Source organism: Rhineura floridana, chromosome 3 (genome assembly GCF_030035675.1).
Source record: "Rhineura floridana isolate rRhiFlo1 chromosome 3, rRhiFlo1.hap2, whole genome shotgun sequence".
In the NCBI taxonomy this organism is placed as follows: domain Eukaryota; kingdom Metazoa; phylum Chordata; class Lepidosauria; order Squamata; family Rhineuridae; genus Rhineura; species Rhineura floridana.
The window spans coordinates 75,606,843-75,623,362 of record NC_084482.1 but is presented as its reverse complement, the minus strand read 5'-3'; the positions used below and the strand labels follow the sequence as shown (position 1 = coordinate 75,623,362).

The 16,520-nt window shown below is 43.0% G+C and overlaps 1 protein-coding gene across 8 annotated transcripts in view; it reads right to left on the bottom strand.

Annotated features, from left to right (window-relative positions):
• Window positions 1-157: 157 nt before the first annotated feature.
• The window catches only part of LOC133380090 (transforming growth factor beta receptor type 3-like), a 30,191-nt gene continuing 13,828 nt past the window's right edge, over window positions 158-16,520 (bottom strand). For 3 of the 8 annotated variants that reach the window (XM_061616649.1, XM_061616648.1, XM_061616653.1), the window contains 10 exons: window positions 15,871-16,121; window positions 15,020-15,199; window positions 13,146-13,466; window positions 12,294-12,429; window positions 11,707-11,781; window positions 11,200-11,310; window positions 9,384-9,428; window positions 8,786-8,896; window positions 1,697-1,802; window positions 158-856 (listed from right to left, as the gene is read on the bottom strand). In XM_061616649.1, coding sequence (XP_061472633.1) covers window positions 1,717-1,802; window positions 8,786-8,896; window positions 9,384-9,428; window positions 11,200-11,310; window positions 11,707-11,781; window positions 12,294-12,429; window positions 13,146-13,466; window positions 15,020-15,199; window positions 15,871-16,121 — 1,316 coding nt within the window. In that variant the 3' untranslated portion in view covers window positions 158-856; window positions 1,697-1,716. The other 5 variants (XR_009761362.1, XM_061616652.1, XM_061616651.1 and 2 more) reach the window with 5 other exon arrangements.

Here is a 16,520-nt window from a genome sequence, read left to right as displayed (position 1 = left end):
ACCTGTCAGGAGGTGAGTGCAGATATCAATAGCCTCTCTGTTTTACTGAATCAGGCTCCTGTAGACAAACCCGTTATTACAAGAGAACCAGTGGTGTTTCAATGAACTCGACTGCCCATTAAGAGAGAGACAACATACTTCAGCAGTTCTGCTGCACAGCTGTTTAATAAAAAACTACATGATTTGCAAGGTGATGAATCAGAGAAGTCAAAAGTTTACTGAATTTGAATCATTGGGGGGGACAGTCCTCTTTATTCCATTGTGAACTTGGGCAGCTGCATGAAAACTAACATTTACATCCCAGCATAATCTACTAAGAGAGTACAAGATGTTACTGTAATCAGATGGGAACAAACAACTAGACAATGCTGTGTCCACTTTCCCAGGAGCAATGTCAGCCAAACCGAATCGGGTGTTTTTCTTCTCCCGAAGTGCTGCCTAAGTGATATTATAAGGCCCCATGGGTAGTTAACTTCTCCCAAAGGCATGGGGAGCTGCAGACCGAATACAGGGTACTGGAATGTTAAAAGTACTCTTGCAGAGATTTGAGCAGGAGTTTGCTTTTGTCCACTCAGCAGTGCCGAAATAAAGGGAAACACTCAATGAGGAAGCAGAAAAACTCCCAAGGAAGCTCTCCAAAGCAATGCAAATCCCATACAACTGTTTCCAGAAAACATAATTACTTATTTCAGTTAAAGTTTAAAGTCTGAGGTTATCTGGTGTTGAAAGATAATGATTAAGCCAGTTATAATGCTAGACTGAAGCCACAAAGATGTTATTAGCATGAGAGTCTCCAGTACAAGATACAAGCAGACTCACTGAAACATGTCTGGTCGCAGGAGAAACATCCTAGAATCTACAAAAAAGATAAAATGTGGATGAGATTTTCCCACTCTCCCTCCTCAGCTCACTCAAGGTCTCATTCCACTCTCATCCTACCAGTGGTCTGCACATTCTCCATCATCTTGCTACCAGAGATCACCCAACTAACTGTTGCATCATGGCAACCTGGAGAGGCATGTTTTCATAACTGACCCTAAGAATAACCTTTAATTTGGCTGGAATGTCTCATTGGTGAATGCTAATATGGGACAAACAACAGAAGAGGGTCAGTTTTACACAAAATCTCTACTAGAGTAGGATTCACGTCTCAGTTACAGACATGGAATGCATAACAAGAATAATCCAATTTATTCAGTTGATGCATTGCTTCACACTTCAAAAGGAATCCCAAAGTGATTTCAAGAGACAGAGAATATACAACAAAATCTATTAAAAGGAAACAAATCTACTGTGAAAGTATTTGTCTGCAAAAATCACCCAAGAACATAACCACCCCACTTGCATAAGAATGAGCAACCTACATTTTAGTAGATGCACACCATGGAAATACAGGGTATAAATTACTCAAATAAATAATTATTTCCAGTGCTGACCTGCTGCAGGGGTCTACATCACCATTTTCATTATTGGACATAAGTGCTTCACATCAGTTGCTTTTCTTATTAAAGCCACACATTTTAGGAATCCATGTGCCAGATTTAAAATGTTTTGATGCAGAAATGCACTGCAGTTATACGAAGCCATCCTCATTCACTGCAGTAAATTTGATCCGTATGTTTAGCTGTGGCTCCTTTTTGTGCCCTTAAAATTCCCCAGCTTCATTTTTCCCATGAACATTTCTAAAGCCAATTACCCATGTTCAGGAGAGACTTCTTAGGGCAGGGAACCACATGGAGGTCCAGCTGCAGTCACTGCTGAGGAAATGTCTTGAGGCTTGGGAACAGATGGTTCTTCAGGATCTAGCAGGAGGAAGACAGCAAATGCAGCAATGCCCCCTTCCCCAATTGTACTGCAATCATCAATCTCTCCCCCCCCATTATACCAGTTTCAACCTCTCCCAAAAGGTAAACAAACACACCCTCTACTTGTTTCCAGATGTTAATTTATCCAAGTCTTTGCATATTTATAGTATTCCACTGGCAAGTACTAAGACAAAGCAAACCCAGCAGAAAGGCAAAACAGTCTTGGCTTGGATATATTTAAAACTGGCTAGGAAGCTATCCTAGTCCCAGAGCAATGAACTGCATCTTTTGCATAGAACAACCGGCTCTGGTAAAAGCAGCTCTCTAATCCCCAGCTCTGGCCACTCCAGATGCCTTTGCAATATGGATTGATCAAACCAGTTCAGGGGCCTCCATGGAAAGTGGTAAACACCTATATTTTCTGCAAGCCAATTCTTAACACCTCACCAAACTATGATATACTTGGAGGAAACCATGACAGCTAAATATAAAGCCAGTATAACATAACAATATAACAGTTTTGGCCCATAGGCACATTTCCAAAGAGGAGAAACTATAATGGGTACTGTGTACACATTGCAACCATTCACACACTCATACTTCTTCCCTCACCCACAGCAAGCAATTAGACTTTGAGAAAAGTATCTTGGCTCCCCCTCCCCCCAAGCCTGATGAGAGAGTTATCTTTTTGTACAGGGTAACTGGGAAAGCCTCCTCTAGCATGCACACCTTAACATAGTGAGGGGGTTTGAGAGTGTCAAAGAAGCTGAGAGCAATGCCGTCAGGAGTCTAGACCAAGAGGCTAGACTCCTAGCAGGGGCACCCAAGGCGGAATGGTCAAAGCTGAAACCAGACTAAGATGCATCCAAACTCAGAGGAAGGCAATGGTAAACCACCTCTGAATATCTCTTACCACAAAAACCCTATGAACAGAGTATCCAAAATGCAACATGAGATAGTGCTGGAAGATGAGACCCCCAGGTCAGAAGGCACTCACTGAGCTACTGGGGAAGAACAAAGGACAAGTACGAGTAGCGCTATGACTAGTGACACAGCTGGGTCAAAGCCGAAAGGAAGCCCAGAGACTGATGCACACAGATGCAAAAGGAGAGTCCCGAGTTGTACGATGACCACAATAGGAACATGGAATGTGAGAAGCATGAACCAGGGAAAGTTAGAAATTGTCAAGCAAGAAATGGAACGTATCAACATTACAATACTTGGTGTGAGCGAACTAAAATGGACGGGAATGGGACATTTTCAATCAGGCAACTACAAAATATTTTATGCAGGAAATGAGAAATTAAGAAGAAATGGGGCTGCTTTAATAGTGAGAAGTGATGTAGCAAGAGCAATTAGGAGCTACAACGCAAGGTCTGAGCAAGTTATATCAATGAGATTAAACGGGAAACCTATCAACATAGCCATCATCCAATTCTATGCTTCGATGGCAAACGCAGAAGAAGAGGAATTGGAGATTTTACACAGAAGTACAGGAAGAAATTGATCACACACCAAAACAAGATGTACTGATAATCATGGGGGATTGGAATGCAAAAGTAGGGAACAGAGAAGAATTAGGAATTGTGGGGAAATGGGGCCTAGGAGACAGAAATGAAGCAGGAGACTGATTGAATTCTGTGAAGCCAATAATTTGTTTCTTGCGAACACATTTTTTGAGCAACTGAAAAGACGACTGTACATGTGGATATCACCAAATGGTCAATATAGGAATCAAATTGATTATATAATTGGTTGCAGAAGATGGAGAAGTTCTATACTTTCTGCGAAAACAAGACCAGGAGCAGACTGCGGTACAGATCATGAAGTGGTCGTATCGAAAATCAGAGTAAAGCTAAAGAAGACCAACGAAGATATCAAAATGCCAAAATACAATTTAAATAACATCCCAGAAGCATATAAAGATCAAATAAGGAACAGGTTTGAGGCTTTAAACTTAGTTGACAGAGAACCAGAAGAACTATGGAATGAAGTCAGAGACGTTATCAGGGAAGAATGCAAAAAGACAATACCTCTAGTTAAAAAGAGAGAAAGATCTCAATGGATGACTGAAGAAACTCTCAAAATGGTTAAAGAGAGAAGGAAAGCAAAAGCAAAAGGAGATAGAAAATGCAACAATACAGCGACTAGTACGTAGGGACAAAGAGAACTATTACAATAGTTACTGTATAGAAATAGAAGAGGACAACAAAAAGGGTAGAACAAGAGCCCTGTTCTAAAAGATTAGAGAAATGAAAGGGAAATTTAAACCACGAGTAGGGATGTTGAATAATCAACAGGGAAACACACTGACTAACCGAGATGAAATAAAAGGAAGATGGAAGCAATACACTGAAGAACTCTATAAAAGAGATGCCAGGATGACAGATTCATTCACAGAGGAACCGTATGATGAAGAACCAGAAATTTCAGAATGCGAGGTGAAAGCTGCTCTTAAAATACTTGGAAGAAACAAATTACCAGGAATAGATGGCACACCAATAGAGTTGCTACAAGCTACTAAAACTGAATCTGTCCAAATTTTGACAAAAATCTGTCAAGAAATATGGAAAACTAAACAATGGCCCACAGACTGGAAGCGTTCCATATACACCCCAATTCCAAAGAAAAGGGGATCCCAGGGAATGCAGTAATTATCAAACTATTGCCTTAATATCCCATGCAAATAAAGTAATGCTCAAGATTCTACAACAAAGGCTCTTACTATATATGGAGCGAGAAATGCCAGACGTCCAAGTTGGATTTAGAAAGGGAAGAGGCATCAGATCATATTGCAAACATACATTGAATAATGGAACGGACCAAGGAATTTCAGAAGAAAAGCACTCTGTGCTTTACAGCAAAGCCTTTGACTGTGTAGATCATGAAAAACTATGGAATGCTTTAAAAAAAATGGGGGTGCCACAGCATCTGATTGTCCTGATGCGCAACCTATACTCTGGACAAGAGGCTACTGTAAGGACAGAATATGGAGAAACCGATTGGTTCCCCAGCATGGTTAATGAGCATAGTCAAGGAAGCTCTTAGAGGCAAAAAGTCTTCCTTCAAAAAATGGAAGTCTTGTACAAATGAAGAAAATAAAAAAGAACACAAACTCTGGCAAAAGAAATGCAAGAAGACAATAAGGGATGCTAAAAAAGAATTTGAGGAGCACATTGCTAAGAACATAAAAACCAACAACAAAAAATTCTATAAATACATTCAAAGCAGGAGACCATCTAGGGAGACAACTGGACCCTTGGATGATAAGGGAGTCAAAGGTGTACTAAAGAACGATAAGGAGATTGCAGAGAAGCTAAATGAATTCTTTGCATCTGTCTTCACAGTGGAAGATATAGGGCAGATCCCTGAACCTGAACTAACATTTGCAGGAAGGGATTCTGAGGAACTGAGACAAATAGTGGTAACGAGAGAGGAAGTTCTAAGCTTAATGGACAATATAAAAACTGACAAATCACCGGGCCCGGATGGCATCCACCCGAGAGTTCTCAAAGAACTCAAATGTGAAATTGCTGATCTGCTAACTAAAATATGTAACTTGTCCGTCAGGACCTCCTCCATGCCTGAGGACTGGAAAGTGGCAAATGTAACGCCAATCTTCAAAAAGGGATCCAGAGGGGATCCTGGAAATTACAGGCCAGTTAGCTTAACTTCTGTCCCTGGAAAACTGGTAGAAAGTATGATTAAAGCTAGATTAACTAAGCACATAGAAGAACAAGCCTTGCTGAAGCAGAGCCAGCATGGCTTCTGCAAGGGAAAGTCCTGTCTCAGTAACCTATTAGAATTCTTTGAGAGTGTCAACAAGCATATAGATAGAGGTGATCCAGTGGACATAGTGTACTTAGACTTTCAAAAAGCGTTTGGCAAGGTACCTCACCAAAGGCTTCTGAGGAAGCTTAGCAGTCATGGAATAAGAGGAGAGGTCCTCTTGTGGATAAGAAATTGGTTAAAAAGCAGAAAGCAGAGAGTAGGAATAAACGGACAGTTCTCCCAATGGAGGGCTGTAGAAAGTGGAGTCCTTCAAGGATCGGTATTGGGACCTGTACTTTTCAACTTGTTCATTAATGACCTAGAATTAGGAGTGAGCAGTGAAGTGGCCAAGTTTGCTGACGACACTAAATTGTTCAGGGTTGTTAAAACAAAAAGGGATTGCGAAGAGCTCCAAAAAGACCTCTCCAAACTGAGTGAATGGGCAGAAAAATGGCAAATGCAATTCAATATAAACAAGTGTAAAATTATGCATATTGGAGCAAAAAATCTTAATTTCACATATACGCTCATGGGGTCTGAACTGGCGGTGACCGACCAGGAGAGAGACCTCGGGGTTGTAGTGGACAGCACGATGAAAATGTCAACCCAGTGTGCGGCAGCTGTGAAAAAGGCAAATTCCATGCTAGCGATAATTAGGAAAGGTATTGAAAATAAAACAGCCGATATAATGCCGTTGTATAAATCTATGGTGCGGCCGCATTTGGAATACTGTGTACAGTTCTGGTCACCTCATCTCAAAAAGGATATTATAGAGTTGGAAAAGGTTCAGAAGAGGGCAACCAGAATGATCAAGGGGATGGAGCGACTCCCTTACGAGGAAAGGTTGCAGCATTTGGGGCTTTTTAGTTTAGAGAAAAGGCGGGTCAGAGGAGACATGATAGAAGTGTATAAAATTATGCATGGCATTGAGAAAGTGGATAGAGAAAAGTTCTTCTCCCTCTCTCATAATACTAGAACTCGTGGACATTCAAAGAAGCTGAATGTTGGAAGATTCAGGACAGACAAAAGGAAGTACTTCTTTACTCAGCGCATAGTTAAACTATGGAATTTGCTCCCACAAGATGCAGTAATGGCCACCAGCTTGGACGGCTTTAAAAGAAGATTAGACAAATTCATGGAGGACAGGGCTATCAATGGCTACTAGCCGTGATGGCTGTGCTGTGCCACCCTAGTCAGAGGCAGCATGCTTCTGAAAACCAGTTGCCGGAAGCCTCAGGAGGGGAGAGTGTTCTTGCACTCGGGTCCTGCTTGCGGGCTTCTCCCAGGCACCTGGTTGGCCACTGTGAGAACAGGATGCTGGACTAGATGGGCCACTGGCCTGATCCAGCAGGCTCTTCTTATGTTCTTATGTTCTTATGAAGGAGGTGTGAATATTGGAGGGAGAAATATCAATAATTTAAGATATGCAGATGATACCATACTACTAGCAGAAACCAGTAATGATTTGAAACGAATGCTGGTGAAAGTTAAAGAGGAAAGCACAAAAGCAAGACTACAGCTGAATGTCAAAAAGACTATAGTAATGACAACAGAAGATTTATGTAACTTTACAGTTGACAATGAGGACATTGAACTTGTCAAGGATTATCAATACCTTGGCACAGTCATTAACCAAAATGGGGACAATAGTCAAGAAATCAGAAAAAGGCTAGGACTGGGGAGGGCAGCTGTGAGACAACTAGAAAAGGTCCTCAAATGCAAAGATGTATTACTGAACACCAGAGTCAGGATAATTCAGACCATGGCATTCCCGATCTCTATGTATGGATGTGAAAGTTGGGCAGTGAAAAAAGCGGATAAGAGAAAAGTCAACGCATTTGAAATGTGGTGCTGGAGGAGAGCTTTGCGCATACCATGGACTGCGACAAAGACAAATAATTGGGTGTTAGAACAAATTAAACCAGAACTATCACTAGAAGCTAAAATGATGAAACTGAGGTTATCATACTTTGGACACATAATGAGAAGACATGATTCATTAGAAAATATAATAATGCTGGGAAAAACAGAAGGGAGTAGAAATGTGTCTCAAGTTAAGAAGCGTTTTACAGAAGAGAAATGGCTGGAAAAGAGAAATGGTTAACTTATCAAGAACTATTAGAAAATGTACATGGAGAATACATAATGAAAGAGAGAGAACAACTGATAAAGGAAGGATATAGTTCTCAATGGTTTGCCTATTTACAATTGTTAGAAATATAAAATGGACAAGAAAATGTATGGGTTTGAAATAAGTAAATCTGATTTTGAAATAGGTTTGTGTACAAATGATGAAAATATAATTGCGAAAATGTATAAACTCTTAATGAAAATGGATATGGAGGAAGAACAAGTAAAAGAGTGTATGGTAAAGTGGGCAAAAAATTTTGGTTATAACATACAAATGGATCAATGGGAAAATATGTGGAAAAAAGGCTTGAGATTTACATTATGCTATAATCTTAAAGAAAATTTCTATAAAATGATGTACCGTTGGTACATGACTCCAGAAAAGTTGTCAAAAATGTATAGTAATGTTTCTAATGTTTGTTGGAAATGTAAACAACAAGAAGGATCATTTTATCATATGTGGTGGCTGTGTAAAAAGGCAAAATCATTTTGGGCACAGATAGGTAGGATGATGCAAAAAATTCTAAAGATAAATATTCAGTCAGAACCAGAATTTTTTTTATTGGGTTTTATGGATAAACAAATAGGAAAGAAATATGGAAGAATAATATTATATATGATTACGGCAGCAAGATTATTATATGCACAAAAGTGGAAAATGGAATCAACACCAACAATGGAAGAATGGCTATTGAAATTAATGGACTTAGTAGAGATGGATAAATTATCGATAGACACATTTCTTAAGGAATGGAAGCCTCTCTTAGACTTTTTGTTGAAAGATCAAAATAAAATGATGATATTGGGATTTGACGATTAACTAAGATAGCCTATGGAGAAAAGTGATCCTGTATGTATATATTAAGGGACAGGTTTGATGTATATTATATACTTATAGCTGATCTGCGACAAATCGGAAGTCAACTATTTTTTTTTATTTTTTTGTTGTTGTATTGTTATGTTTTTTTACTTTGTTTTGTTTGTCTTTTGAAAAATTTGAATAAAAATTATTAAAAAGAAAAAGAAAAAGAGGAAGGCCAAACAAGAGATGGATTGATTCCATAAAGGAAGCCACAGACCTGCACTTACAAGATCTGAACAGGGTGGTTCATGACAGATGCTCTTGGAGGTCGCTGATTCATAGGGTCGCCATAAGTCGTCATCAACTTGGAGGCACATAACAACAACAGCTGGGAAAGCAAGAGTTAACATTTCCTCCTCATCTGCAATCTCCAGGATGATCAACCCCCCCCCCCAAATAACTAGGCTTGGGGAAAAGCTTGCTAAGGGGGCAAACAGAAGGCTTTTCTCAAAGTTAATTGCAGCAGTGTGTACTTGTTGGAGCTGGGTAGGAAAGCCATCCTCCTTCCATCCCCAGCTGTGACCTCCTCCTGAAATAGCCCCTTCTCTGTTGTAATTAGGCTTCAAAGGTGGCTTCTGTTGGCTACAAGAGAAGGTTTCTCTCCCCCCCACACAAAGCCTAATTTCAGCAGGAAGGATGCAACCTGTGGGTGCCAGGAAGGCCTCTGGGGGTTCATGTGCATCTGCAGGTGCTACATTAGCTACTCGATATATTTTTGCAGCACAAATTAATTCACATGCAGAGACAGAAATGAGTACAGCATCAGAACCTTTCCCACAAAGACTGATTTCTCAAAAGCCAGTGGGCCACCTTACCTCTGTCAGTTGCAGATTGGCTTCTCTTTTTGAAAGCTGCCTCACCTAAGAGTTCAAGGCTCACATTAAAATGTAGTAATTAAGGTATCTAGACCTCATTGTTTCACAGAAAGGCATGAAAGTGTATGAACAGTGTCTGCTCAAAAATGTCATCAAACAGTAGAGGTGGAAGGGTTCTATAAGGCCATCGCATCCAACCCTCTGCTCAATGCAGAAATCCAACTTAAAGCATACCTGACAGGTGGCTGTCCAGCTGCCTCTTGAACACCTCCAGGTTTGGAGAGCACACCACCTTCCTAAGTAATTGGTTCCACTGTCATACCACTTGAACAGTTAGGAAGTTTTTTCTGATGTTCAGCCTGAATCTGACTTCCTGTAACTTGAGCCCATTATTCCGTGTCCTGCACTCTGGCATAATCAAGGAGAAATCCTGGCCCTCCTCTGTGTGACGATCTTTCAAGTACTTGAAGAGTGCTATCATATGACCCCTCTTCGCAAGGCTAAACATGCCCAGTTCTTTCAGTCCCCTCACAGGGCTTTGTTTTTAGTTCCCTGATTATCCTTGTTGCCCTCCTCTGAACCTGTTCCAGTTTGTCTACATTCTTCTTAAATTGTGGTGTCCAGAACTGGGTGCAATACTCAAGATGAGGCCTAACCAGTGCCAAATAGAGGGGAACTAATACTTCATGTGATTGGAAATCTATATTTCTGTTAATGCAGCTTAAAATAGCATTTGCCTTTTTTGCACTGTTGGCTCATATTCAGCTTATCATCAACAACTCCAAAATCCTTCTTGCATGAAGTATTGCTGAGCCAAGTGTCTCCCATCTTATAGCTGTGCATTTGGTTTCTTTTTCCTAGGTAAAGGACTTTGCATTTATCTCTGTTAAATCTCATACTGTTGTTTTCAGCCCAATGCTCCAGCCTATCAAGCTCACTTTGAATTTTGTTTCTGTCCTCCAGGGTAGTAGCTATCCCTCCCAATTTTGTATCATCTGCAAATTTTATAAGCATTCCCTGCACCTGCTTATCTAAGCCATTAATATAAATGTTGAAGAGCACTGTACCCTGTTTGTTACCTCCCCTCAGTATGAGAACCATTGATATAAGTGACTTGGTATACAGTTCTGTAGCCAACTGTGGATCCACCTGATAGGCCACATTGAGCTAGCTTGCTCGTCAGAATATTATGGGGCACTCTGTCAAAAGCTTTGCTGAATTACTGTAAGCTCCTCAGTGCTGGGAGAGTGCTGTTGTGTTCACGTCCTGCTTTCAGGCTTCCCATAGGCATCTGGTTGGCCCTTTGCTTGATCCAGCAGGCTCTTCTTATCTTTACATGAAATTCATTGCAACAGTCAGGAGAAAGTCTTATAGATTAAGACAGAGGAAAACCACGAGATGCCTACTGTTCTTGGAGAAGCTGTGTCCACTGGAAATTAGAAATGCTGTCCAGAGATATACCAAGTTGAAGATTGCAATGTGGCTCTGACTAAGGGCATGGGACAGAGAGTTGGCATAAGCCAGCCAACCCCAGTCTAGTGCCCGCCAGATGTTTTAAAGTACAACTCCCATCAGATCTACGTGGCATGGCTAATGATCAGGGATGATGGGAGCTAAAGTTCAAAACATCTAGAAGGCACAGTTTGGTGAAGACTGGCATTATTTTATGGAGCACTCCAGCTTGGATGTGTACCCCAGCACCTTTACAGAAATGTGGCTAACCAGTTGGGATGTGCTTCCCCAGGCTTTGCCAAATCAGTCATTACAGTAATATAGATGGTACCTATGACCCTGAGGGCACCCTCCTCATACCTACCTGTTTGGGAATGAATGAACCAGAGCCCACCAGCAAGGGAAATGCCAACGATGAAGGCTGAAAAAGCTATGCCAACTACTGCTGGGAGCTCCAGGCCTGGCGCAGCTGCAGCTACAGAGAAGCAGGGAATGGGGAAGGTGCAGGAAAAGAGAGAGGGGGGGAGAATTCATTCTGACTCTACGTTGGGTAAGACCAGCTGCAGGAGATGGGCCAAGTCCCTAAACAGGGTGACACAGAATGGACAAGTCCCAGGATCAGAGTTCCTAGCCCAGCTCACTTCCATGAACAGGGAGGGAAAACACCCTGGCTCCTGGAGAAGGCCATATGTGCTGCTGCTGGTTCACTAGTTTCACACACAGAGACTTGCCTGCAGACATACTGCAGCAGGAACCCTTGGCTGTATGCTCTTTCTAGAGTCAGGAGTGAAGGTCCTGGTCTAGAACCAATCCCAGTTCCCAAATTCCATGGAAATGAGGCCAGTGAGGCAGCAGGGCGATGTTTACTAACTTGGAACTGGCTGCATCTTCCGTGTGTGGGTTGCATCCTTCGGTGCTTTTCCTTGTTGACTGTCCAGGAAATTGACTGCAAAAAAAGGATATAAAAGTCAAGGAAGGAATGGGAAATAGGATAACCTGAGGGAGTATCTGCAGAAAGTTGTCTCGGGGGGGGGGGAAGAGTGCACAATTCTGTCTCTCAACATGGAGTTGTAAAGGTCATTGGCAGAGTCTAAGCCTGCAGTGTGGTGGGATCCAGTGCATGAATGAATCTCTAGGGTGGGTGTGGAGAACTTGTGGCCCTCTGGATGATGCTGGCCTACAATTCCCATCATCCTTGACCATTGGCCATGCTGGCTAGAGGACCACAGGTTCATCACCTCTGCTCTTGAGACATGTGCATCAAGAGACTTCCATGTCTGCAGCAAGGATGGCTCCCCCATCAGTCTCTTCTTCCATTTCCTCATTTACCAGCAAGGAACTCCACAGGGCATCCTCTCCACCGCTATCCAGCATAGAGCCAAGGTACTGAATTGCAAGGCTTCTACATCAACAGTTCTGTTTTTTGCTACTGTCCAGAACCCATGTAAAAATGCCTACCAGGGGCCAGGCCAGGCGTGGCAGCTCTGAACGGAGTCCCCACAGTTACTATGATGGGCTTTGTAATGGTGCGCTGGAAACGGCCTCTGACCACCACCTCCTCTTCTCCCCTGCAGGCCTCATTCTCAGACTGACACTGAAACAAAAACCTGTCTCAGAAGAGTGATTGATCTCAGCAGTAGGAAACACAATACATTCCCCTCTTCTCAGTAAGTCCAGCTCTCTCATTTCTTCATGTGGATTTCAGGCTAAGTTGAAAGTTCTTGTACACAGACCCATTCCAGAGAGTTCCCTCCCCCTTTATTCTCATCTTGACCCTATCTTCTCTTAGGCATCACCCTTCTATCTCAGGAGCAGGGATATATCAAGGATTTTTTGAAAAGGGCCGCAGCTCAGTGGCAGAGCACACGTTTTGCATACTGAAGGTCCCAGAACCTCTTCCTGCGACACTGGAGAGAGACTGCCATGCAGAGTAGACAATAATGGGCCAAGGGGTAGCTAACTGGTGCCCTCTAGATGTTGATGGACTACACCTTCAGTAGTCCCATCCCCATCATTGTTCATTGACCCAGATGCTGGCTGGGGCTGCTGGGAGCTGGAGTCCAACATCATCTGGACGGCACCATGTTGCCTACCTCTGGGCTAAGTGGGCACCCTGCCCTAGTATATCAACTCCAGAGAGCCTTCGAGCTTAGGGCGGTATATAAATTAAATAAATAAAATAAATAAACTTCCTAGAGAAGCATCCCCAATCAGGAGAGCCTATTTTGAAGCAGTAAGTCTTTAGTAACACTATCCTGCCCCCAGATAGCTGCTATAGACCAGCATTCTCTAGCTCAAGAAGGCAGAGACCTTGGGGATTGGACCCTTGGTTTTCATAGGGTCATGAGGCTCCCTGCTGCAAAGCATCAGACGGCAATGCAAAAAATAAATGGAGGCGTTGGAGTGGGGTCGCAACACGAAGCTCAGCCGTTGGCGTTCCTGGTATCCTGGAGGCAACACCTGGCCCTGGGCAGCCTGCTCAGATTCCAAGAGACTGACATGGGCGTCAGCAACAGCACAGCCATGCTGGACCAGCAGATACAGAGAGGCCACTGAAGAATCTGAGGAGTTGGAGATGAAGCACTGCTGGATGGTGAAGCCAAGAGACAAGTCATAGGTAGCCAAGGAAGCCTGGAGGAGGAAGGAAACACTGTCTAGTCTGCAAGCACAAGTGCCTGTTCCTAAAAAGCTGGAAGAGATAGACAGACAGGGTGCTACAGCATCTACATGGAGGTGCTGTGGCATACAGGTTGAATCACATCATAGCAGATTTTGCTTGACAGGTGTCTTGATGAGTCACACGGCAGCCATTCCTCTCAAACTCCTCCCAAGTGTCCTATCTCAGTGTACTGTTGTGCATATGCAACAGATGGGCAATCACAATCTTCCCTCACCTTTAAGCTAAAGGCCCATTCATGGGAAGATTCCTGACAGAGGAACACCCAGCATGGAGACTATGGATTCAGCCCATCTCCTTCTTCCTTTGTCCACCACAGCTATTATCCAAAAGTACACAGTCAATCTGGTCTCTTTCCAAAGTGACCTGAAGTGCACTGGGATTGGCTCTTAGGTCATCTGACCTCTGAAACCCCTCCCTCCCAAAGTCTCAGGAAAGCTCATTAATATAATGGGGTGTTGCCAGGATTCCTAAAGGGCGTCTCCTGTTGCCAGATACCTGGAGGCTTAAAATCCACACAATGACAGGTCAGTATACTTTGCACAAGCTGTGCAAATTATGGGAATGTCTGGATAATTTAAACTGGTTCTGAGAAGTGTTTGAATAATTTATACTGGTTCTGCTAGTCATAGGGTGTAGTAAGAAACTGTGCAGGGCAGTGAAATCTTGTTCCCAACTCCTGAAAAATAAATTGCCCAAATTATATCAGGTGTATCTCTCCTGCCATGAGGGGAAAAAACTTTAAAAAAATTAAAAATAAAGGAAAAATGCTGCGTTTCTCAGGGAGCTGACTTTTGCTTCTCATACAACATTCTGTAGCTTGACTGCGCTTGCTCCCACAGAATCACAGTATACACACAGTCTTTTCTTGTTAAAGTGCTGTTATCCGTTTCCCTTAATCAAACTTGCTTTCTTGTTGAAAACTGCCTGTTTTCTCTTGATAGGCGGACTTGAGTGTACTAAGCTATTTGGTTCTTAAGCATTCTTTAAGAGTAAACTGGGAAGTCAGAAACTCTAGCATAAGAATGCAGGTATGTAACTAGCCTTCTCACTAATCATTGTATAGATGAAAGAAGGGTGTGTATGTTCAGCTTGGCATGTCATAACATAGCAGGGATTTCAAAAAGATGCATCTCCCAGAGTTCAGTTGTCTACAAAACAATTAGCAGTACATGGTTATGCCTACTGTATAGATTTCTACCAGACCCAGCACATTGGTCTGTGTTTTCAGCACCCTGGGGTTCTCTATGTGAGACAAGGGTGGTGTTAAGATATCCCTTGAACTGGGCTTCAATCTATTTCTTGCTCTTTAGCATACAAAAGCTTAGCCAGCCCTGGGACGCATGTTGCCATGCTAAGCTGGCAAAACATGACAGAAAACATCCCTTGTCGTTCTGTCCCTTTGAGAGCTACAGTATTAATTTGTCACCTCCATAAAGCCACAAGCAGATCAACTGCCCTATCTGAGCCCAAACGCCAGCTTTTGCAGATTCGGCATCAGCTTTACCTCCACAAAGACCAGGCTGTTGGCTGAGACTGTACAGGGCCCTGGTTGCTTGGCAAAAGCTGCTGAGTTGTAGACCTCTAGGTTAAGCAGGGCATTGCCAAGGTGAAAGGGAAGATCCTGGAAGGCCACTGTGGTTTCTGGCAGAGATATCTGGGTTGGAGAAGGTGAAACACAGGGGACCTGCGGAAGAGAAATGGGCCTTTGCTGTGCTATTGATGCACCGTCTGAATCAGAGGCCAGCTGCTAAGCAGAAAAAAATCATCCTGTGCTGAGAACCAAGAAAGCCACCATTAGATTCGCTTATGTCCAACTCAAATTTCTTGTACACAGCCTTAATCAATGTAAAGCTCACAAATGCACCTGAGAACCTTAAATGCCAGTTTCCAGATTGGAGAAGGTTCCTTTTAAAATTATTTTATGACAGATATGGCTATCAGTGGCTACTGCCATGATGGCTATGTTCTGCCTTCAATGTCTGAGGCAGCATCTTTCTCAATGCCACTTGCTAGGAATCACAAGGGGTGGGAGAAGGAATACTCAGGTCCTGCTTTCAGGCTTCCCAGAGGCATCTGGCTGGCCACTGGGAGAACAGGAACGCCTTACATTCTTGGCATCTGCAGTTCAAAGGCTCGAAGGACAGCATACTGGAGAACCACTGCCAGCAGGAACAGAGCGGGGGAGTAGGTGGGAGAGATTAATGGTCTGAAACTGTAAAAAGCAGCTTCATATTTTCAGGAGTTTGTGGCCATCGACAGTGGGAGAATGCCCACACGCCCCATCCACATGAAATTGCGCATGTAGGAAAACTGATCCCTTCAGCCCATCTGGAGATGCCCAGCTTGGTTACTCACTCTCTGAATATCCTGGTTTGCAAAAATAGGTTTCTGATCCCCAAGACACAGGACAGACTCCACTTCCTCTGTTTTGGCTGTGGGCAGTGAAAGGACAGCTGAACCATCCTCTCCCCAAAAGTCTTGCCTGGTCATCTCCCAGCCTCCTGTGATGGCCTCTGAAAAGTCCTGTTGAGAGACTGCAAGTCTGGGGGGAGGCAGAAATATGGGCCCAAATAGTTTAGGATCTTCTAGAAAAGCAGATGGGGCCTCTACAAAGAAAATAGAGGTGTGTGGGTGTGATGCAGTCATGTGCAGTCAGATGCATCATATACCATTGTAATCAGAATATGATGTATTCCAGGCATCACCATCATAGTGCCTGTGGGCACACACGTCCCCACCAAGTTCTTCTCTAGTACCTGCAGCATACCCTCCGCTCTCACCACTGAAATTAGGCTCAAAACAAGTGTTCTACTGTAACTAACAGAATAGGTTGCGATGTGTGAATGGCTGCAGGGTGTGTGATGCTTGTGACATTTTTTCTGGTTTGCAGACATGTCCATGGGCCCAAGAACATTGGCAACCCCATATCTGTTCCATCTATAACCAAGTGATAGATGTATGAATTCTGTCAAAATATGGGGCACCTTCCCCCTCTCCTCCATGGG